This window comes from Phoenix dactylifera, unplaced genomic scaffold, assembly GCF_009389715.1.
Source record: "Phoenix dactylifera cultivar Barhee BC4 unplaced genomic scaffold, palm_55x_up_171113_PBpolish2nd_filt_p 001671F, whole genome shotgun sequence".
Lineage (NCBI taxonomy): Eukaryota > Viridiplantae > Streptophyta > Magnoliopsida > Arecales > Arecaceae > Phoenix > Phoenix dactylifera.
The window spans coordinates 30,901-55,115 of record NW_024068970.1 but is presented as its reverse complement, the minus strand read 5'-3'; the positions used below and the strand labels follow the sequence as shown (position 1 = coordinate 55,115).

General features: G+C 46.4%; 3 protein-coding genes across 4 annotated transcripts; all 3 read right to left on the bottom strand.

Annotated features, from left to right (window-relative positions):
• Window positions 1-470: 470 nt before the first annotated feature.
• Window positions 471-1,833, bottom strand: LOC120108951 (cytochrome P450 85A1-like). Its single transcript, XM_039122677.1, has 5 exons — window positions 1,690-1,833; window positions 1,509-1,587; window positions 1,269-1,375; window positions 1,033-1,157; window positions 471-789 (listed from the first exon to the last, which is right to left on the bottom strand). The coding sequence occupies exons 1-5, from the start codon at window positions 1,705-1,707 to the stop codon at window positions 702-704; spliced, it is 417 nt and encodes a 138-aa protein (XP_038978605.1). The 5' UTR covers window positions 1,708-1,833; the 3' UTR covers window positions 471-701.
• Window positions 471-9,026, bottom strand: LOC120108952 (cytochrome P450 85A1-like). 2 transcript variants are annotated; one of them, XM_039122679.1, is made up of 6 exons: window positions 8,882-9,026; window positions 8,701-8,779; window positions 8,461-8,567; window positions 8,225-8,349; window positions 7,866-7,981; window positions 471-673 (listed from the first exon to the last, which is right to left on the bottom strand). In XM_039122679.1, exons 1-5 carry the CDS (start codon window positions 8,897-8,899, stop codon window positions 7,894-7,896), a joined length of 417 nt encoding a protein of 138 aa, XP_038978607.1. In that variant the 5' UTR covers window positions 8,900-9,026; the 3' UTR covers window positions 471-673; window positions 7,866-7,893. The 2 variants fall into 2 exon arrangements, with proteins under 2 accessions (XP_038978607.1, XP_038978606.1); XM_039122678.1 differs by lacking the exon at window positions 471-673 and having other exon boundaries at window positions 7,828-7,981; window positions 8,882-9,025.
• A 77-nt stretch (window positions 9,027-9,103) lies between these two features.
• Window positions 9,104-9,851, bottom strand: LOC120108953 (COBRA-like protein 7; the record flags this gene model as incomplete). The annotated part of the gene is made up of 1 exon (XM_039122680.1): window positions 9,104-9,851. A coding segment is annotated over one exon (748 nt), but the record flags the coding sequence as incomplete, so codon positions are not given.
• Window positions 9,852-24,215: the final 14,364 nt, after the last annotated feature.

Sequence of the window (24,215 nt, the reverse complement as noted above, 5' to 3'; positions counted from 1 at the left end):
AAAGGCGTGCGACCACTTTTTTTACCAACGCTTTAAAGCGTCGGGATTTCTATTTTTTTTAAAAAAATAAAAATACGAAAAAATGGCACCAGCAAAAAAAAATAAACACCAAAATCAGATTAAGCTTATACTGATTGAAAAAAAATGGCACAAGCAGTTTAAGTAACCCTAGGAGTTGGATTGAAAATTACCTGTCTTGAACGTGATCCAACATTTCAGAGTCTGTTGCTCATTGTAATGTCTGGTGTAAATTTAATAGATTTTTTGTTGTTCGTGCTCTTGCTTTTGTTGAGTGAGGTTTACTGTTATATTACATGGATCGTAGAAGTGGCCAAAGTTGCCACCACTGCATGGAAGTGATAGCTAGTGAATCATCTAAGAGTCAACATCCTCGCTTCATAAACATAGGATTACAAGAAAATTTAGACCAAAGCTAGAAACTTTTGCAATGAAAGGATACAACTTTTCAGTTGAAACACCAACTGAAGACAAGCACTTCCTTTGATCAGTTGTTAGTATGCCTACATATCATCCCTAAGTACTTATCAGACCTCTTTACAGAATGTTTTGCTAGATGTGATGCATACTCTTTGTGATGACTAACGATATTTCTAATATCTCACTGATTAACAATAGAAAACAAACACTTTTCTTTGATCATTTTTTAGTAAACCTATCTACATATGTATACAATATGAGTTTCAGTGGTCCCAAACTCGGATATGTAGCCCATTGGGAGCTTCAACCCTTGGAAATTTCAGTATTTTATCTCCTCCAACTTCTTCCCATCTGCAACAGAAATTTGAGAACAATCAGAATTATTCTTGAGAGGATTTAGAGTGCAATCTATGCCCAAGATAGAAGGTGCCCTGTTCCTCTAGTCATTTAACTCAAGCTATGAGACAAACGACAGAGATGTGTGAACTGATGCTTCATTACAAAATTTCAGGAATATTTTTTGATGATCTTTTCCCAAAGAAAGGGGAAAAAAAAAACCTATTTGAAGATCAAAGGGCAGAGACAGAGACAGACCTGTATCTGGTCACAAAGTGGTGAAGAAATGCTGCAATTTCTACTATCCCCAGTTCTTTCCCTGGGCATAGCCTACCTCCTCCACCAAACATCATGAAATGCTGGTGTGATTCCAGGTTCTTTTCCTGTAGTTAGTGAATGACAATGTGGATTAGAGATCAAAGTTTGCATTCAATTAGAAAGAAGCATGCTAGATTTGAATTATTTAAGCATGTTTTAGCCTCATGCTCGCTCACCAGCCATCTCCATGGATTGAAGGTTAGAGGTTCAGGATACAAAAATGGGTCATAATTGATCTCCCTAGTGTAAACATAGATTCTCCACCCTTTTGGAATCACAAATCCTGAAGAAAAACACAGTAGATATCAAGCATTAAGGACCCAAATTTTGTTAAATTCCTGAGGTAACAAGAGGATAACTTAGCATAGGACTGATAAGAACCAAAAATATATACTCCCATTTTTCTCCGAACCCACCTTTCATTTCCACATCTTGGGTTGTCTTCCTGAGCACCCCATTAACAACTGTGGCTATTCTTAGAGTTTCAAAAATTACCTATAACAAGAACAACATTTTTTTATCAGGTTACTCCACTGGAAATGTTTCAGATTAATAGGAAAGAGCCACTGAAACTCGCTGCTGGAGTCATCGACTTACCGCTCGGGTGAAACTCATGGACTTGTAATCGTTCCAATCAACTGCATCTTTTGCCGATTTCCCTCTTCGGATTTTTAGATGTTCATTCTACAAGCAAAAATCAAGTGATAAGGACAACAAATACGAGATATCAAAAGTTATGCAAAATTGGTTACAAGCTTAATTCAATCAGTATAAGAGAACTTTTTTTTGGTGCCACTCCACCGCCACTAGAAGGCCTGTTCATGAAAGCGGCGGCGAGGGCGAGGAGGCAGGGGAGGGCCTCCGCGACATCGGAGGAGTTGGTGGTGGTGTTGGGGGTGAAGTCGGGGTTGGGAAGGCAGCAGGTGGCGAGGGAGGTGTTGGAGGGGGCAGCGGGGGAGGGGAAGGAGAAGGCAGGGTCGGCCAGGGAGAGGGAGGAGGGGAGGGGGGCGGCGGGGGGAGGGGAGCCGAAGAAGGTGCCGCCGATGGAGATCTGGGCGCGGATCTGGGAGGGATCGCCGGCGACCTCGATGGGGTACTTGAGGTCGGGGTTGGGGGAGCCGGAGAAGGAGGTGGCAGAGTCGTTGGGGGTGGAGTAGGGGAAGGAGGAGCCGTCGGTGAGGATGGCCGAGGAGGCGGAGACGAGGATCTCGCGGTGGCGGAAGCCGATGAGGAGCTCCCAGGCCTTGAGGTTGGTGGTGCCGGAGTTGAGGATGGTAGCGGTGGCGTTGAAGGCCCAGGCCTGGTCGTTGGGGTCGCGGACGAAGGGCCGGAGCCGCTGCCCCCGCTGGAAGTCGTAGGTGAGGAGGACGCCGTTGCAGTCGAAAGCCGAAGGCGCCGGCGCGGGGGCATCAGCCACCCGCTGTGATCGCGATGGGCGGAACAGAAGGACAAAGGAAACGAAAAGGCAGGACTTGAGGATCCGCGGTTCGAAGGAGAGGTCGGGATCCAAGGAGGCGGCGAAGAGGCGGGCGAATACATCATCGCCGGAGCCATTCTGCTTCTTGAATCTGGAGGGAGTTAGGGAGGGGGGGCGATGATGATGAGAGAGAGAGAGAGAAGACGAGGAATGGACGAGGAACGGGAAGGGGATTCCGTTTTCTCTTCGATCTCTGGAATGGGGTGAGGGTGGAGGGCGGTGGCCGGGAAAACGGAAAGAGAGAGGGCTCGTTGGGATTCAGGGTGATGGCGGTGGAATGTTGGCTTTCAACGACGCTTTTTAGCGTCGTCTTAGGCCCAGGACTACACCGACGCTTATTAGCGTCGTCTTTAGCCGACGCTTGTTACAAGCGTCGGCAAATTTTGACGCTAGACCAAAAATTGCCGACGCTTGTGAAAAGCATCGGCAAAAAAGCGTCGGTAAAACCGACTTTTCCTGTAGTGATTGTTTGCCAAATTGACATGCTTCACATATTTTGTTCTTTTCAAATTTTAATTTTGGCAAACCTATCACGGAGTCTCTTTTAACTAATTTAGTTATTGTGTCCATGCTTGCATGACCTAACTTACGGTGCCATAACCAACTAGCATCATTATCTTTAGTTTCATTTACAACTAGACATTGGTTATGTTTTGCAAGATCTTCTAGGTCTACAACATATACATTTCCACGTCTAATCCCTTTAAAAACTAAGCTATTATCATTAGGATTTGTTATAATACACAGTGATGGTTTAAACATAACATCATATCCTTTATCACATAATTGACTGATGCTTAACAAGTTATGCTTAAGACCATCAACATATCTGACATTATCTATAAAAGTAGAAGGGGTGATTTGAACTTTACCAATACCAATGATGTGACCTTGGTTGTTGTCTCCAAACGTCACAGCACCTCCCTTCTTAGCTTCAAGGGTGAAAAATTGGTCTTTATCACCCGTCATGTGCCTTGAGCAGCCACTATCCAAATACCAGCAATTTTTGTTGACCTTGGCTGCAAGACACTCCTACACAAGCAAATCATGTCATCTTAGGTACCCAAGTTTTCTTGGGTCCTTCATGGTTAGTCAAGTTGGTTCCTTTTGGAACCCATACCCTTTTAATCTTTCTTTTAGTTTTCCTTTTCCTATAGTCACATGCATTTGCCTTATGTCCTATATTTCCACAACAAAAACAGATCATTTTCTTAGTTTTATTTTCCCCAGCTTTGACAAAGAAGTTACTAAGAAGTTTTTGTTTATTTTTCGGTTTATACCCTAAACCCGCTTTATTAAATACGGCTCGTTGACTGTTAAGTATCATGTTTAACTTTTCAGAACTATATGTAAATTTTTCAACTAAGGGTTTGTATTTGTTAAGTTCTTTAGTTAATGTTTGATTTTCGGCTTTTAGATCATTTAGTTCTTTTGTTAGATCCTTGTTTAAGACTTGTTTATGGTTTTTGAGTTCTGAAAGTTCCTTAGTTAGTTTTTCATTATCTTTAGTTAAGGTACTAGTTTTCTTAATTAAGAGTTGGTTGCTTGTCTTAAGTTCTAGATTTTCTTTGGTAATAGCATCTTTATCCTTAATTAAAGAATCATACTTATGGATATAAGTTTGGTTAGTTACTTTTAGTTCCCTGTTTTTAACATTAACATCCTTATATTCAATCATTAGTTCGTTAAACGCATCATAAAGTTCATCAAATGAAAAATCATAGTGCGTATCAGAAGTTACCTCATTTTCGTTGGCCATGAAACAAAAATTGGCCTTCTCTTCTTGTTCTTCATTCGATGATGAGGATGATGCGTCGGAGTCCGATAGGGTGGTGACAAGGGCTTTCTTCTTCTTCTTGTACTTGCTGCTCTTCTTTAGTAAGGGACACTCAGCTCGGATGTGTCCCGGCTTTTTGCACTCATAGCACCCGATCCCCTCACTTTCCCTTTCCTTACCTTTGTCCTTGCGGTAGGAATTTGAGGGGCCTCTCCTTTGATGATAGGACTTCTTGTGGTTGATGAATTTCTTGAACTTGCGCACAAGAAGAGCCTCACCACCATCTTCCTCATCTTCTTCTTCTTCACTGCTGCTGCTGCAAGACAAGTCCTTGTTAGAAGAAGTAGATTTTAAAGCTATTACCTTTTTCTTATGGGAGGACTCTTCCTCGTTGTGTTGTTTCATGGTAAGCTCATGCGTCATAAGGGATCCAAGGAGCTCTTCAAGTGGAAGCTTGTTCAAGTCTTTAGCTTCTTGGATTGCCGTCACTTTAGCTTCCCACGACCTTGGTAGACACCGAAGGATTTTCCTGACAAGTTCACTGTTAGTATAGTTCTTGCCAAGGCTTTTTAGGCCATTGACAATATCAGTAAACCTAGTGAACATGCATGTAATTGTTTCGTTAGAGTCCATTTTAAATAGTTCATATTTATGAACCAAAATATTTATTTTGGACTCTTTCACTTGATTCGTGCCCTCATGGGTCACTTCAAGTCTGTCCCAAATCTCTTTTGCAGAATTGCAAGTAGAGACCCTATTGAATTCATTACGGTCTAAGGCACAATAGAAGACATTCATTGCTTTAGAGTTTAATTGTGCCTTCCTCATGTCATGTTCATCCCAGTCCATTTCTAGTTTAGGTACCTTAACACCATCTACGTATATGGATGGGATGTAGGGCCCATTTACTACAATGGACCACATCTCATAGTCTTGGGCTTGGATGAATATTCTCATCCTAGCCTTCCAGTATGAGTAGTCAGATCCATTGAAGAAAGGGGGTCTTTGGGTGGACTGACCCTCAATGTGAGAAGATCCAAATGGGGTTGTCATTTTGATCTTTTAACTCTTGAGTGGAAGAGTTTTTGGCTCTGATACCACTTGTTGCCCAGATAGACAACCCAAGAGGGGGGGGTGAATTGGGTTTTTAAATTAACTTGAATATTTAAAACTTTGTGGATGATTAATTTAAAGCTATAGCAAGTTGTTTAATTAAAGCTAAGTGCTGTGAGTAGTGTCCGGGGAAGAAGATGAGAGACAATGCACTACAAACACAAAGTTTTATAGTGGTTCGGAGCTAACCCTTGCTCCTACGTCCACTCCCCAAGTCTCACTTGGGAATTTCACTATAACCCCCTTGGATTACAGCCGGTTGTTTTGCAAGCTCACAACCAAACTTGTTGTTTTACGAGCTCACAACGAACTCGGTCGGTTTTCCCAGGCTCACCGACTAGAACCAAACCCCGATTGTTTTCCCGGGCTCACAATCAAACCCTTACACACGTTGGTTTTAACTTGGCTCACCAACCAACCTTAAATCCCTTGATTCAATCCTCCGATTGAATCAAGTAAATACAAGAGATAGAAGAAAACAGAAAATAGCTTCTCAAAAAGCAGATTTAAAACAATATAATCGTAAAGGAGTTAGAAGCCCTCAAACGCTTTTAAGCTGGTGAAGAGGTATGGCTTCTGGAACTCCGGTCTCCTCTTGAAAGAGTGGTCGACTTGAATGTAGGAGGAGGAAGCTTTGATTGTTGGGAAGAAGTTGTTGGAGCAGTAAATGCAGATCTCTCCTTTTTCGTTTAAGAGCACTTGGAGAGCTTGAAAACTTGAATGCTTGGAGTGGAATGTCTATTCTCTACCTTGCTACAGTCCTCTGTGGCTATTTAAGCCAACCCCCACAGAAACTAGCCGTTACTCTGCTTTTTCTGGCCGTTCTGCACACTCTGCGCAGCCTGACAATATGACCGTTGGTGGGTTGGAGTCGACTCGCGCGATCAGGAGTCGACTCGGCTGTAGCAGGAGTCGACTCACGCTTTTCCGGAGTCGACTCGGCAACTGTTCCAAATTTGAATTAAAGTTGCAGTCTTGACTGGGAGTCGACTCGTCTTGACCTGGAGTCGACTCGCCAACTTCTGGAGCTGACGTGGCAATTTTGGAGTCGGCTCATCCACTGAAGTCCGTGGATCCAAATTTGAATTTTGTCCACTCGAGTCGACTCGACTGTCCTGGGAGTCGACTCGAATCTCAGAGCCCGAACTCCCGATTCTCTGTCTTTTGGCTCATCCAGTCTTGGAGTCGACTCGAACTTCCTTGGAGTCGACTCGGCTCTCAGTTTCCGAAAGTTGGTCTTCTGCCTTTTGACGTGAAGCTTGTCTCGGAGTCGACTCGAGCTGTCTGTGAGTCGACTCGAATCTCAGAGGCAGTAACATGGTCTTCTGTCTGTTGATGGTCGCTCAGTCTCGGAGTCGACTCGCGTACTGCGGGAGTCGACTCGAATCTCAGAGTCCGAAAACTGCTCTCTGACTTTTCTTTGTGTTTCTCTTGGAGTCGACTCTTACTACCCTAGAGTCGACTCGTTGAACATTGGAGTCGACTCGCGCACTTCGGGAGTCGACTCGTTGACAGTTTCTGAGTTGAAGCTTTCTGTCCTTCTGTCTGTTCTCAGTCGGAGTCGACTCGTACTGATCTGGAGTCGACTCGAGCTCGTGCCAGTGAACTTGATACGCTTGGAGTCGACTCGTGATACTCGGGAGTCGACTCGAGTCTCAGACATTGGTTCATGCAGACTTCTTAACTTATCCAAAATACTATGAACCAAGTCTAGAAACACTTGGACAGGATTTTCACTGAAACACTCAATTGAATTCATTAATAATCACAAGATATACTCAAATGCTTTGAGCTCATCAAAATCAAATGGGGTTTTAATCAATCACTCCACACGGGGTATTCTGGATATGGTGGATTTTGTATGAAGGTTGTGAGTAGGTCAACAAGGAATCAGTCACTTCTAGTAAGAGAAGGTAACATCCTACTTACTCTAATCTTATGATGATTTAAGAAGCCTTTGATCAAAGCAAAATGAATATTAGAAAGAGTTTCTAATGTTTCATTGTTTGAATTATCATATAAAAGATTGAGAGAGACATGAATAAGTGATTGAGTTTGATATTGATCCATACTCATGCACTTATTCAGGATGTAGTATGACTGAGGGATTGAATTACACAGCAACTTGCCACTGAAGGGTATGTTTGGATTTGTCCAATACATTCCTCATCTTCCGGGTAGACATGATACGTTGCTAGACGTCAATCATGTCTTGTGGGTTGATCGGATCAAAGAGTTTGATTAGATCAAAGCATCAGAAAGGTTCTGATTGCTAAGTCAGGTTTAGCACTAAATTGAACCTAAATTGGATTAGAGGTATTCTAACCAGGTTAGGTCAACTTGCACCTGCACCTACTGCTGGCTAATAGAAAACAAACACTTTTCTTTGATCATTTTTTAGTAAACCTATCTACATATGTATACAATATGAGTTTCAGTGGTCCCAAACTCGGATATGTAGCCCATTGGGAGCTTCAACCCTTGGAAATTTCAGTATTTTATCTCCTCCAACTTCTTCCCATCTGCAACAGAAATTTGAGAACAATCAGAATTATTCTTGAGAGGATTTAGAGTGCAATCTATGCCCAAGATAGAAGGTGCCCTGTTCCTCTAGTCATTTAACTCAAGCTATGAGACAAACGACAGAGATGTGTGAACTGATGCTTCATTACAAAATTTCAGGAATATTTTTTGATGATCTTTTCCCAAAGAAAGGGGAAAAAAAAAACCTATTTGAAGATCAAAGGGCAGAGACAGAGACAGACCTGTATCTGGTCACAAAGTGGTGAAGAAATGCTGCAATTTCTACTATCCCCAGTTCTTTCCCTGGGCATAGCCTACCTCCTCCACCAAACATCATGAAATGCTGGTGTGATTCCAGGTTCTTTTCCTGTAGTTAGTGAATGACAATGTGGATTAGAGATCAAAGTTTGCATTCAATTAGAAAGAAGCATGCTAGATTTGAATTATTTAAGCATGTTTTAGCCTCATGCTCGCTCACCAGCCATCTCCATGGATTGAAGGTTAGAGGTTCAGGATACAAAAATGGGTCATAATTGATCTCCCTAGTGTAAACATAGATTCTCCACCCTTTTGGAATCACAAATCCTGAAGAAAAACACAGTAGATATCAAGCATTAAGGACCCAAATTTTGTTAAATTCCTGAGGTAACAAGAGGATAACTTAGCATAGGACTGATAAGAACCAAAAATATATACTCCCATTTTTCTCCGAACCCACCTTTCATTTCCACATCTTGGGTTGTCTTCCTGAGCACCCCATTAACAACTGTGGCTATTCTTAGAGTTTCAAAAATTACCTATAACAAGAACAACATTTTTTTATTAGGTTACTCCACTGGAAATGTTTCAGATTAATAGGAAAGAGCCACTGAAACTCGCTGCTGGAGTCATCGACTTACCGCTCGGGTGAAACTCATGGACTTGTAATCGTTCCAATCAACTGCATCTTTTGCCGATTTCCCTCTTCGGATTTTTAGATGTTCATTCTACAAGCAAAAATCAAGTGATAAGGACAACAAATACGAGATATCAAAAGTTATGCAAAATTGGTTACAAGCTTAATTCAATCAGTATAAGAGAACTTTTTTTTGGTGCCACTCCACCGCCACTAGAAGGCCTGTTCATGAAAGCGGCGGCGAGGGCGAGGAGGCAGGGGAGGGCCTCCGCGACATCGGAGGAGTTGGTGGTGGTGTTGGGGGTGAAGTCGGGGTTGGGAAGGCAGCAGGTGGCGAGGGAGGTGTTGGAGGGGGCAGCGGGGGAGGGGAAGGAGAAGGCAGGGTCGGCCAGGGAGAGGGAGGAGGGGAGGGGGCGGCGGGGGGAGGGGAGCCGAAGAAGGTGCCGCCGATGGAGATCTGGGCGCGGATCTGGGAGGGATCGCCGGCGACCTCGATGGGGTACTTGAGGTCGGGGTTGGGGGAGCCGGAGAAGGAGGTGGCGGAGTCGTTGGGGGTGGAGTAGGGGAAGGAGGAGCCGTCGGTGAGGATGGCCGAGGAGGCGGAGACGAGGATCTCGCGGTGGCGGAAGCCGATGAGGAGCTCCCAGGCCTTGAGGTTGGTGGTGCCGGAGTTGAGGATGGTAGCGGTGGCGTTGAAGGCCCAGGCCTGGTCGTTGGGGTCGCGGACGAAGGGCCGGAGCCGCTGCCCCCGCTGGAAGTCGTAGGTGAGGAGGACGCCGTTGCAGTCGAAAGCCGAAGGCGCCGGCGCGGGGGCATCAGCCACCCGCTGTGATCGCGATGGGCGGAACAGAAGGACAAAGGAAACGAAAAGGCGGGACTTGAGGATCCGCGGTTCGAAGGAGAGGTCGGGATCCAAGGAGGCGGCGAAGAGGCGGGCGAATACATCATCGCCGGAGCCATTCTGCTTCTTGAATCTGGAGGGAGTTAGGGAGGGGGGGCGATGATGATGAGAGAGAGAGAGAGAAGACGAGGAATGGACGAGGAACGGGAAGGGGATTCCGTTTTCTCTTCGATCTCTGGAATGGGTTGAGGGTGGAGGGCGGTGGCCGGGAAAACGGAAAGAGAGAGGGCTCGTTGGGATTCAGGGTGATGGCGGTGGAATGTTGGCTTTTGACGACGCTTTTTAGCGTCGTCTTAGGCCCAGGACTACACCGACGCTTATTAGCGTCGTCTTTAGCCGACGCTTGTTACAAGCGTCGGCAAATTTTGACGCTAGACCAAAAATTGCCGACGCTTGTGAAAAGCGTCGGCAAAAAAGCGTCGGTAAAACCGACTTTTCCTGTAGTGATTGTTTGCCAAATTGACATGCTTCACATATTTTGTTCTTTTCAAATTTTAATTTTGGCAAACCTATCACGGAGTCTCTTTTAACTAATTTAGTTATTGTGTCCATGCTTGCATGACCTAACTTATGGTGCCATAACCAACTAGCATCATTATCTTTAGTTTCATTTACAACTAGACATTGGTTATGTTTTGCAAGATCTTCTAGGTCTACAACATATACATTTCCACGTCTAATCCCTTTAAAAACTAAGCTATTATCATTAGGATTTGTTATAATACACAGTGATGGTTTAAACATAACATCATATCCTTTATCACATAATTGACTGATGCTTAACAAGTTATGCTTAAGACCATCAACATATCTGACATTATCTATAAAAGTAGAAGGGGTGATTTGAACTTTACCAATACCAATGATGTGACCTTGGTTGTTGTCTCCAAACGTCACAGCACCTCCCTTCTTAGCTTCAAGGGTGAAAAATTGGTCTTTATCACCCGTCATGTGCCTTGAGCAGCCACTATCCAAATACCAGCAATTTTTGTTGACCTTGGCTGCAAGACACTCCTACACAAGCAAATCATGTCATCTTAGGTACCCAAGTTTTCTTGGGTCCTTCATGGTTAGTCAAGTTGGTTCCTTTTGGAACCCATACCCTTTTAATCTTTCTTTTAGTTTTCCTTTTCCTATAGTCACATGCATTTGCCTTATGTCCTATATTTCCACAACAAAAACAGATCATTTTCTTAGTTTTATTTTCCCCAGCTTTGACAAAGAAGTTACTAAGAAGTTTTTGTTTATTTTTCGGTTTATACCCTAAACCCGCTTTATTAAATACGGCTCGTTGACTGTTAAGTATCATGTTTAACTTTTCAGAACTATATGTAAATTTTTCAACTAAGGGTTTGTATTTGTTAAGTTCTTTAGTTAATGTTTGATTTTCGGCTTTTAGATCATTTAGTTCTTTTGTTAGATCCTTGTTTAAGACTTGTTTATGGTTTTTGAGTTCTGAAAGTTCCTTAGTTAGTTTTTCATTATCTTTAGTTAAGGTACTAGTTTTCTTAATTAAGAGTTGGTTGCTTGTCTTAAGTTCTAGATTTTCTTTGGTAATAGCATCTTTATCCTTAATTAAAGAATCATACTTATGGATATAAGTTTGGTTAGTTACTTTTAGTTCCCTGTTTTTAACATTAACATCCTTATATTCAATCATTAGTTCGTTAAACGCATCATAAAGTTCATCAAATGAAAAATCATAGTGCGTATCAGAAGTTACCTCATTTTCGTTGGCCATGAAACAAAAATTGGCCTTCTCTTCTTGTTCTTCATTCGATGATGAGGATGATGCGTCGGAGTCCGATAGGGTGGTGACAAGGGCTTTCTTCTTCTTCTTGTACTTGCTGCTCTTCTTTAGTAAGGGACACTCAGCTCGGATGTGTCCCGGCTTTTTGCACTCATAGCACCCGATCCCCTCACTTTCCCTTTCTTTACCTTTGTCCTTGCGGTAGGAATTTGAGGGGCCTCTCCTTTGATGATAGGACTTCTTGTGGTTGATGAATTTCTTGAACTTGCGCACAAGAAGAGCCTCACCACCATCTTCCTCATCTTCTTCTTCTTCACTGCTGCTGCTGCAAGACAAGTCCTTGTTAGAAGAAGTAGATTTTAAAGCTATTACCTTTTTCTTATGGGAGGACTCTTCCTCGTTGTGTTGTTTCATAGTAAGCTCATGCGTCATAAGGGATCCAAGGAGCTCTTCAAGTGGAAGCTTGTTCAAGTCTTTAGCTTCTTGGATTGCCGTCACTTTAGCTTCCCACGATCTTGGTAGACACCGAAGGATTTTCCTGACAAGTTCACTGTTAGTATAGTTCTTGCCAAGGCTTTTTAGGCCATTGACAATATCAGTAAACCTAGTGAACATGCATGTAATTGTTTCGTTAGAGTCCATTTTAAATAGTTCATATTTATGAACCAAAATATTTATTTTGGACTCTTTCACTTGATTCGTGCCCTCATGGGTCACTTCAAGTCTGTCCCAAATCTCTTTTGCAGAATTGCAAGTAGAGACCCTATTGAATTCATTACGGTCTAAGGCACAATAGAAGACATTCATTGCTTTAGAGTTTAATTGTGCCTTCCTCATGTCATGTTCATCCCAGTCCATTTCTAGTTTAGGTACCTTAACACCATCTACGTATATGGATGGGATGTAGGGCCCATTTACTACAATGGACCACATCTCATAGTCTTGGGCTTGGATGAATATTCTCATCCTAGCCTTCCAGTATGAGTAGTCAGATCCATTGAAGAAAGGGGGTCTTTGGGTGGACTGACCCTCAATGTGAGAAGATCCAAATGGGGTTGTCATTTTGATCTTTTAACTCTTGAGTGGAAGAGTTTTTGGCTCTGATACCACTTGTTGCCCAGATAGACAACCCAAGAGGGGGGGGGTGAATTGGGTTTTTAAATTAACTTGAATATTTAAAACTTTGTGGATGATTAATTTAAAGCTATAGCAAGTTGTTTAATTAAAGCTAAGTGCTGTGAGTAGTGTCCGGGGAAGAAGATGAGAGACAATGCACTACAAACACAAAGTTTTATAGTGGTTCGGAGCTAACCCTTGCTCCTACGTCCACTCCCCAAGTCTCACTTGGGAATTTCACTATAACCCCCTTGGATTACAGCCGGTTGTTTTGCAAGCTCACAACCAAACTTGTTGTTTTACGAGCTCACAACGAACTCGATCGGTTTTCCCAGGCTCACCGACTAGAACCAAACCCCGATTGTTTTCCCGAGCTCACAATCAAACCCTTACACACGTTGGTTTTAACTTGGCTCACCAACCAACCTTAAATCCCTTGATTCAATCCTCCGATTGAATCAAGTAAATACAAGAGATAGAAGAAAACAGAAAATAGCTTCTCAAAAAGCAGATTTAAAACAATATAATCGTAAAGGAGTTAGAAGCCCTCAAACGCTTTTAAGCTGGTGAAGAGGTATGGCTTCTGGAACTCCGGTCTCCTCTTGAAAGAGTGGTCGACTTGAATGTAGGAGGAGGAAGCTTTGATTGTTGGGAAGAAGTTGTTGGAGCAGTAAATGCAGATCTCCCCTTTTTCGTTTAAGAGCACTTGGAGAGCTTGAAAACTTGAATGCTTGGAGTGGAATGTCTATTCTCTACCTTGCTACAGTCCTCTGTGGCTATTTAAGCCAACCCCCACGGAAACTAGCCGTTACTCTGCTTTTTCTGGCCGTTCTGCACACTCTGCGCAGCCTGACAATATGACCGTTGGTGGGTTGGAGTCGACTCGCGCGATCAGGAGTCGACTCGGCTGTAGCAGGAGTCGACTCACGCTTTTCCGGAGTCGACTCGGCAACTGTTCCAAATTTGAATTAAAGTTGCAGTCTTGACTGGGAGTCGACTCGTCTTGACCTAGAGTCGACTCGCCAACTTCTGGAGCTGACGTGGCAATTTTGGAGTCGGCTCATCCACTGAAGTCCGTGGATCCAAATTTGAATTTTGTCCACTCGAGTCGACTCGACTGTCCTGGGAGTCGACTCGAATCTCAGAGCCCGAACTCCCGATTCTCTGTCTTTTGGCTCATCCAGTCTTGGAGTCGACTCGAACTTCCTTGGAGTCGACTCGGCTCTCAGTTTCCGAAAGTTGGTCTTCTGCCTTTTGACGTGAAGCTTGTCTCGGAGTCGACTCGAGCTGTCTGTGAGTCGACTCGAATCTCAGAGGCAGTAACATGGTCTTCTGTCTGTTGATGGTCGCTCAGTCTCGGAGTCGACTCGCGTACTGCGGGAGTCGACTCGAATCTCAGAGTCCGAAAACTGCTCTCTGACTTTTCTTTGTGTTTCTCTTGGAGTCGACTCTTACTACCCTGGAGTCGACTCGTTGAACATTGGAGTCGACTCGCGCACTTCGGGAGTCGACTCGTTGACAGTTTCTGAGTTGAAGCTTTCTGTCCTTCTGTCTGTTCTCAGTCGGAGTCGACTCGTACTGATCTGGAGTCGACTCGAGCTCGTGCCAGTGAACTTGATACGCTTGGAGTCGACTCGTGATACTCGGGAGTCGACTCGAGTCTCAGACATTGGTTCATGCAGACTTCTTAACTTATCCAAAATACTATGAACCAAGTCTAGAAACACTTGGACAGGATTTTCACTGAATCACTCAATTGAATTCATTAGTAATCACAAGATATACTCAAATGCTTTGAGCTCATCAAAATCAAATGGGGTTTTAATCAATCACTCCACACGGGGTATTCTGGATATGGTGGATTTTGTATGAAGGTTGTGAGTAGGTCAACAAGGAATCAGTCACTTCTAGTAAGAGAAGGTAACATCCTACTTACTCTAATCTTATGATGATTTAAGAAGCCTTTGATCAAAGCAAAATGAATATTAGAAAGAGTTTCTAATGTTTCATTGTTTGAATTATCATATAAAAGATTGAGAGAGACATGAATAAGTGATTGAGTTTGATATTGATCCATACTCATGCACTTATTCAGGATGTAGTATGACTGAGGGATTGAATTACACAGCAACTTGCCACTGAAGGGTATGTTTGGATTTGTCCAATACATTCCTCATCTTCCGGGTAGACATGATACGTTGCTAGACGTCAATCATGTCTTGTGGGTTGATCGGATCAAAGAGTTTGATTAGATCAAAGCATCAGAAAGGTTCTGATTGCTAAGTCAGGTTTAGCACTAAATTGAACCTAAATTGGATTAGAGGTATTCTAACCAGGTTAGGTCAACTTGCACCTGCACCTACTGCTGGCTAAGATAAGGAACCCAATGGGTCACACACAAGGGAATTGATCAAGGGTTTAATTGGATTAGATCATGTTTGCAAGATGAACATGCTAGCACGTGTTGCAAATCCTAGCTCCTGATTCAAATTAAATTCGAATATGATTCTTAGATTAGGTTGATCTAATATGATTAGATCATGACCTAATATGGGTTAGCCAAGAGTTGAAACCTATTTGGCTTTAATTAGACCTGATTTGATTAGGTTTAATGTTTTCTTTAAGTTGGTTAAACCCAATTGGATTGGGTTTGATAGGGCCTTCACTTCTGGACCATTGGATCGCTTCCTGGATGAAGGATCTGGTCCACTGGTTGGCGCCTTCATCTGGACCATTGGATGGCTTCTTGGATGAAGGATCTGGTCCACTGGTTAGCGCCTGAATCTGGACCACTGGATGGCTCTCTGGATGAAAGATCTGGACCGTTGCTCAGCGCCTGAATCTGGACCACTGGATGGCTCTCTGGATGAAAGATCTGGACCGTTGCTTAGCGCCTGAATCTGGACCATCGGTGATGGCATCTTGCTTCTGTACCATTGGATGGCACCCTGGATGATGATGTCTTGATCTGGACCATTAGATGGCACCTAGATCTGGACCATTGGCTTTGGTTCACTGCATTTGGGCCCTTGGATCATCAGGATTTAAGAGGGAGATGTGAGAAAGAAGTTGATACACCCTTCTCCTTAGCACCCCATCATGATGGGATGCATCTCTTGGCACATGCCTCATCATGATGAGGTGTGTGGATGGGATGCATCCCTTTATGATGCATCCCTCCATCTCTTATAAATAAGGAGGTGCCTTGGGGTTCTAAAAATCATCCAAGAAAAAGCCTCTCCTTCTCTCTCCCTTATCCCTTCTTTCTTACAAGCCTCTCTCTTTTGTCCTAACCCAAGACAAGAGGGTCTTCTTTAGGACAAAAAGGCTAGTGAATGTTTTAGAGGTAGAAAGGAAGAAGGAAGTGAAGAAAAATCAGCCAATTAAATCCTTTGGAAGGATTGAACAATTAGAATCAAGTTTTGGTGGAGCTAGAGTCTTGAACCCATTCCTGTGTGGATCAACATCGGAGGGTGAACATTTGGGCACCTTAGGACATCTTCAGATATATTGGATATAGCGTGATAGGTATTCTTCTATACCAAGATTATATTTTCTACATTATTTGGTTATACTATTAAGGCGATCTTGGCTTATTAGGGTTTCATATAATGGGTTTTATAAGAAAATTTTATAATCCCGTATCTTCCGCTGCGCCCTAGGACACTGGGAAACCCAACACTGTCTCCCTTGGGACAAAGCTTGCCTAGACATCAACTGAGCCACAGAGCAAAATTGGTGCAACTTTCGGTGATCTTCGTCCTATTGAGCTCGAATGTTCCTAGGGGCCAACGTCTAATTGATTTTAATTAAAATGATAGCTATGTGAAAATTGATTCACCTAATTTGGGCAAGAATCTGGTGATGAAATCCAGTTCTTATCTTGTTGGGGTGATTGCCCTTACTATGTGCGGATTAATTGGTGTATGTGTATCAGGCATACATTCACACTTTTACTGAAATTAAAATCAAACAATCACCACAATATTTCAAGCAAACTGGGAATTAATTTAAATAAGAAAGGTTTAGAGGTTACCAAAGGAAATTTCCTCAGCAAAAATATTTTACTTTTAAAGCAAACCTCTACAGCATTCTTTTTCCACTAGTTCCCTTTTGATCGTCTCAAATTTTCTCTTCGATTCCTGATTAAAAAAAAATTAGTAAAAAGGAGAAAGGAGATAAGAAAAATAACAAAAATAGAAAATATTTTTATTTAATTTTAAATATATATATTTTTTTGAAAGTTTTTTTTTTATGAAAAGAAAAACAACTATGCTAACAATCCCAGGCAACGGCGCCAAAAATTGATAGTCAACTTTAAAGATCACGCAATAGCACGTATCTAGTAGGATAGTGATTACGGGTATCGATCCACAGGGATTGGGGTATAGTTGTTTTTTCTTAAAAATAAAAATATTTAAAAGGATGAATTTGTGAAGACTATTAAACTAAGAAATTTGATAAAAAAATGCAATTAAAGCGATATCAGTTTGGGAGAACCTAGGGCAAGGAATTCACCACTAGCATCGTAACAAGGGTTATTTATATTTTATTTCGTTCTTGAATTAACATGCAAATTGGCTACAAGCCTAATAAGCATTTAAATAAAAATTCACAAAAGTAATTTGGGCATAATCCATCTTCAGTTGGCATGAAATGTCTACCCTAATCTAAGGTGGCAGCACATCGCATCTTCCCTAAGCATGGACTATCTTATATTTACCTAGTGATCATGAGGAACAGTTGTACGAACATCATACTTAAAATCACAGAAATTAAATATGATTCAAAAGAAGATATCCATTAAAAATATTAAGTTCATACAACCCCAAGAATATAAAATCAAATATAAAATCCGTGTCCCTTTGTTAAGGCTACATCCGGCCCTGGAGAAGAGATCAGCCTTGCATGGAGTTGGAGACGGCAGCAGCAGCACAGCAGCGGGCTCCCATCTCTCCCTCTTGCGATTCCCTGGAGAACGGCTCCTTCTTAGCTCTTAGGGGAAGTTATTCCCAAAATAACCAAGAAACCTTCTCTCTCTTTCCTTTCTCTCATTTTTTTTATTCTCTCATGGGATTCGGCTCACTCCCTCCCCTGTTTCTTCTTCTCCCGTGGGAAACTTGGCTTCTCTCCTCCTTCCCGAAGATCTTGATGGGGATCAGTCCCCGGTGGGGAAGAGGGAATGCCCCCCCCCCGGTGGGGGAGGAATGAATGGAAGAGAAGAATGCCCCTCCTCGGTTCACGCCTGAGCCTTTTATAGGCTGCAACTCCCTCTCGCTCCTCTGTTCCGAATGAAGGATTAAGATGAACAGATGACTTCTATCCCTTGATCCTTGGACGCGGTGGGAGAGGATTTGAGTCTATCCGTGACTGTTGAAGCTTGATATTCTTGCTGGCGAGAACACGGGTTGCATGCTGTGGATTTGTTGCAGTCGGTGGATGAGGATGCAGGGGATTCGAAGATGCTGCCGTTGCTGTGGATGCAGTGGGAGAGGATTTGGTGCTGAGATAAAGATGAACTTGGAACGGGAGTTTGGATTCGGCTGGGATTAATCTGGATGATGGCTGGCTTGATTCGGCTGAGAGGAAATCGATGCTCACAAAGTTTGCTGGAGTCCATCTGACGGAATAAGATGGGTTGGTTGGTTGGGATGTGATCCACGGAAATGGGAAGATGACTGTGTTCTGTTTCCGAAACAGGGGAGGATACATTTGGTTGCCGTGAAGCTCGGAAAGAAGCTATCGTGGAGAGGATGGGATCTGAACTTGGTTCTGGGAGTGGTTGTTTGGAATGTTCATCCGATTGGGAACAGGGGATGCTGGGATTTAGGATGATGTGGACGGTAAAGGATGGTTGCTGAGACGTTGGGATAAGGTTGATTGCAAGAACAGGGGAGATACCGTGTGAGATTTCTCATGTGGATGGTTGAATCAAGCATATCCGAACGCGAACGGGATGAAGATTTTCACGGTGGAAGCTGGGAGTCCGGAAGAAGATCTTGGATGTTGGGAGGAGCTGGATTCGGCTGATGGCTGGTACTCTGTTTCGAAGGAAGAGGATGCTGGGAGGATGCGTTTGGTTATCGGCTGAAGCATAGATGAGCTGGAGCTTTGAACACGGAAGGGATAAGGATGTGAGATCGATCCGAAAGAAGACGTGGCTTATGGGAACAGGCGTGAGGGGGAGCTGAGAAGATCTCGGCTGGGAGTTTGGTTGGATTTGTAGGGAATGTGGAGTTGGGGATCCGGTTGGGAGATGATCCAGAAATAGGGAATGGGTCTCGGCTTTGGATAAGGATGATAGGAAATCTGGAAAGCTTATTTTGACTGGGATCTAGCGGAAGACGTTGAGGGTGTGGCCAAGTCGGGATGCAAGGGGAGATGCGAAATGCTGGTCCGTGGGTCTCGGCTCTGTTCCGGCTGTGGACTTTGGAATACGGGAGTTAGGAAGGACGTGGAGGAAAATCCACAAAGTTGAGATGGAATTGTTGCTGGAAATTGGACCCGGGGGCAATCTTCGGTCGAAGAGAGGGAGCGGATGTGAGTCCTCACGGCGGGGCGGTGGTCCGTCGGCGGGCGGCGTCCTCTGTCTGGGTGCCTGCACACGAACCGGTGGCCGGGTTTTCCGGCGCCGGCCCTCCGACGGTCAAGTCAGTGAGGGGGGCAAATAGTATGGAGAAGGAAGATAAACAGTGAATTTTTGGGGGTACCAATGTTCCTTTTCTCTTGAGAGGCCAAGGCTCCCTTTTATATGCGGGGGTCGGTTTACCTGTGATGTAACAGGGAGAGGCCGTAGTATGGCTCGGCATGTTGTTCAGGTCGGTGCTCGGTCAGGCGAATCATTGCACTGATGTTGGCGGTATGGCCGAGATCAGAGACTTATCATAGTCGACTAGACCCTGCTGGGTCGATTTGCCGTGGAGAGCTGGGGATCCGTAGATGTCAGGAGCCACGCGCATTTATTATGGAGTAAGCCGGAGATCCGCATTAATGGTGGAGTAAGCCGGAGATCCGCATTTATTGTTGAGTGTGCCGGAAGATTACAGCGGCCATGCGCAATAAATGCCGGAGGGATGTTAGAGTACGGTCCTCGGACATCGGGGTTTCTCTTAGGTCGGAGGTCTCGGGGTCGGTCGTCTCGTGGCCGAGCGTTCCGAGGTCGGACGCCGACTTCTGCTGTCCGGGGTCGGAGGTTGTACGGCTTCTCTGGGGCATTTATGTCATTTGGGGGGAAACTTTATTCCCCCCAACACTACCCCCCGACTTCCGAGTTCGAGCGGCTTGTGGGGCTCGGACGTGGGAAGTAAAATCTGTCACTAAGGTTGGGGGGAAGGTCTCGCCCGCCCCCTTGTGCTTTCCGGAGTCTTCATGGTGAGATATGCGCCCTCGTCTCGAGGCTGCTTTATTCGGTGAGCTAATGATGGGGCTCGTATCATCATGCTTCTTGAATCGCCAGGATCATTTTACGGCGGATTAATGAGGGGGGACCTCGAGCTCGTCGAGGCGATGTCTCGATTCCGTAATCGACGCTTCTGGCTCATTAATGAGTGTGCCGTTACGGGGTTTGGCGCGACCCGAGGTCGGACGCTTTCGATTTCATGTTATTGGATCATAATTCCGAAGAAGTGGAGGCCTCATCGGGGCTCCACGTGTCCCAGATCTTATTAAACGAGGGGAGCGGGGGTTACGTCCGCTCGTTCCTCAGGACGATTTGATTCTGTGGACCCATGATGAGGCCCCGAGATCCGATGGGACAACGCTTCGATTTCGTATCCGATTTATTAAACCGGAGTGAATACGGTGCCTCGGCTTCCGAGGTCGACACGTGGCGCAACTCAGTCGGGGGGATGAGAACCGACCCCGTCGATCTGGGCCGTCAGGGGGGTCCATATAAATCCCACGAGTCTGCCCTAAAGGTCTTGCTTGGCTGCCTCTTATTTTCGTCGTCTTTCCCCCCTGCTTCCTCCCTCAGCTGAATCTTGCTGGTGGTGCCTGGAGCGATTTCCGGCAATGTCCAGTAGGTTTTCTTCCTGTTTTCACTAGGGTTTCCTCTTTTTTCCTCCTCGTCAACTTCCATTTTCTACTCTTAATTTTTGCTCCACTCTTCCGTGAGAATGGGTTCCAGTCCCGAAGAGGTTGGGTCGAGTCTGTCGGGAGAGGAGCTGGAGTTAATCCGCTCCCGTTTTTTCTTCCAACCCGGGTTTCGCCTTGAAACCGCAGGGCCAGAAGACAGGGTGACGCAGCCGCCCCCAGGTCGGGTCGCGGTCTACCGCGAGACACTTTGGGCGGGCCTGCGTTTTCCTGCCCATGAGTTCGTGAGCGACTTACTGGCCGAGTACCAGCTCGTCCCGGCGCAGTTAGCTCCGAACTCATGGAGGACCATAATCGGGTTTTTATCCCTGTGCCTCGGGCACGGGATCCCGATTTCGGTAGGCCTTTTTCGTCGGTGTTTTCTGTTAAAGAAAAATCCGGCGGACGTAGGGTGGTTGTACTTCGCCTTTCGGGGCGGTATGTCACTCTTCCGGGGCGCCCCTTCCTCGATCCACGAGTGGAAGAGGAAGTTTTTCTTTCTGGCGTCTGTGGCGCCTTGGGGGTTTGAGCCGAGGTGGGGACACCCACGGCTGAAGGCCCTCAACAGACTCTCCGAGCCCACGGAGAGGGAGCTGAGGATCCTAGACTCTGTGCGAGCCCTCGGGAGGGACAACGACCTGACCGAGCTCCTGCGGGAGGACGCCTTGGCGAGCGTGGGTCTGAGCTCGGCGCGCCCCGAGGGTAAGGGCGGCTACATTATTTTCATTCTTTGTCTTTCGCTTTTACTGCCACTGGCCTGACACTTAACAAAATTTTCGATTTCAGATATTCCCCGTATGCCGACCAGTAACACGTCGCTTTTTTCCCGCCTGAGGAGGCGGGAGGCCGAGGCCGGGGGGGCTAATCCCCAGCCTCGGAGGAGGGCGAGGACAGACGGCGCTTCCTCGTCGGCCGGGACGAGTGGCCCCGAGGCGGGGGCCCCTGCGGCCGACCCGAGGCGGGAGCGGGTGGTCAGTGGTGCAGGCCCATCGGCCCCTCCTTGCCCTGCCCCCCTTGCCCGGCGGGGGGAGTCGTCCGCGGCCCGGCCGCAGCAGCCAGGACCCGGGCCCGCCCGAGGCTCCGAGGCGAGCGGCTCCGGGACCTCGGGTTCGATCGTGCCGAATTCTTCCCGAGCTTTCCGAGAAGAGTCGGTTGAGCCGGACTCTTCCATTCCTGAGGGGAGCTCGGCCTTTCAGGACGCCGAGGTCGCACGCTCCATGTTGCGGCGTGCAGTGCTTCCAGCGGACCGGGCCGTGTTCCGGGGGATTTCGCTGGAGGAGGTCGCCGGCAGTGCTTACTGCAGCACGGCCCGGGTAAGTTCCCTTCTTAATTTTCCGGAGTTATTAGCGTGCATACGTGCCTTTCAACTCACAATACCCTCGCTTCTTCTTCTTCTTCTTCTTTTTTTTTTTTTTTTCAGCATATTCTCGAGCTCGACACCATGGCGTTCCTCGCCCACGGGTATCGGGAAGAAGTTCGGCAGCTCGGCCAGCAGCTGGAGCCGGCCAAGAAAAGAATCGCCGAGCTAGAAGCGGTGTCGGCCGCTGCCGAGGCTCGGTGGGCGGCCACCGAGGCCGAGCGTCTTGCCGTGGTGGGGGCGCTTGAGGAGGAGAAGGCGGCTCACGCCATGACCAAGGCAACCATGCGCGGCACGGAGGCGCGCTTGGGGGAGGTCCAGGCCAGGGTCGCGGCCCTCGAGTATGAGGAGAGGGCCCTTCGCCTCCGACTCGAGCAACTTGAGGCCAGGGAGAGGAGGGCTCTCGAACGAGCCGAGCACGCCGTGGAGCTCTTCAAAGAGTCGCAAGAGTTCCGCGACATGTTGGAGGAGGAGACGGTCGACGGTTTCCTTCGAGGCTTCGAGAACTTCCGAGAGCAGGTGCGCCTGTACTGCCCTCAGTACGACTTCTCGACGGTCCGTCCGAGGGAGGACCGGGGCTGGGGGTCCGACGTGCGAGCCCTTCCCACCATCCTGACATCCGAGGCGGGAATATATGAGCAAGACCCCGCCGAGCCTTCGACGGGGGTAGCCGAGGCGGACGGTGTCATGGAGGTGGCTCTGGCGGCCGAGACGGACGCTGTCCCGGAGGTGGTGCCCGAAGCTCCTGCTCCCGACCCCGAGCCTGTTCCGGAGGAAGGTCTTGAGGTCATCAATGTGCCGGACGACCCCCCGGATGTGGCTCCAGCCGCTTAGGACTTAGCATATTTTTCTTTTCTTTTTCATTGTATCCGGGGTCGGCCCTTGAGCGGCCGACTTCCAATTTTGTAATTGGCCTTCCGGCCCTTTGTTAATGAAAAAGTATTTTTGCCATTCCGTGTTCATCTTTCCCTCTGTTGTCATGACCGAGGCCAGGGCCTTAGCGAACCGCCTCGATGGCCTAGCTTCGCATTTTAATTTCCGGGCTGCTTAACGAAGTTGTCCTTCTTCCCGGGCTACGTCTTAGCCTTCTCGGGTTCCAGTCATCCCGACGAAGAGGAGCTCCGAGTCTTGAGTTTTTTAGAAAATTTCTCTAAGTCCTATAGCTCGGATTTGGGAGTCGTGGAGGTCATTGCGTTTAGCCTTTAGGGGAGTCCCAAGGCGTCGAGGTCGGGCCTTAGCCCTTTAACTAAGACCGGACTAGGTCTGTGCGTGCCGCTAATCGGGGAGTTTAGTCGGGTCTCCGAACTTAACTCCAAACCCCTCAGAGGGAGCGCGGGCCAATAGGCAGGTTATTACCGACGGTTTTCGTAGTTATTGTTCTCGGACTCTGCCGAGGCTTCGGTGAGCAAGGCTGGATTTCCAGAGATTGCCTTGGTACCCGCGTTTGGCTGGCACATTCGTGGCCGGGACCACTTTTTCAGCCGGACGTAGGAGTTTACGTCGAAGAGCCGAGTTGGGCACTAATTTATGAAATCCTCTGTACCAGTTTCGGAGGCTTGACGAACGGTGCATGCATAATGTAATTAGGAGGTCGATCCTAAGCCGACCCGTTAGAGAGGCCCGACTTTGGGGCGAGATAAGGCTCCAACATTAAGATTCCGCTCAGTAATATGTAAATAAAATTTGACAAGGAGGGCGTCCAGTTGAATGTACCTCTTTCATTCTCAGAGTTATGCTTCGCATGGTGGAGTAGGCTGCTTCCCTTCCTCGTCGACCTGCGGAGTCATTTTTGACTTTAAGGGGGCTCGGGCTTCTCACGGACCCGACAGCACCCGCCGAGGTTGAGAGGGCTTGGGGAGACTTTATTGATTTGTAGCTCTTTGCGAGGTCGAGGGAGTTTGAGACCCTGTGGTCAGACCTCGGGGCACCTCAACCTTGGTCGAGGGGTCTTGTGTCAGGTCGGCGGGTCTGCGGACGCTTTGCTGACCTGTGGTACCTCCCGAAGTCGAGGGAGTCTGATTCTCTACGGTCGACCCTCGGGGCATCCCGACCTTAGTCGAGGGGGCGCTACGGGGGGCCGCGAAGGTACTACCCCGTTGTTGGTGATGAGCGCCACGGGGGGCCGCGAAGGTACTACCCCGTCT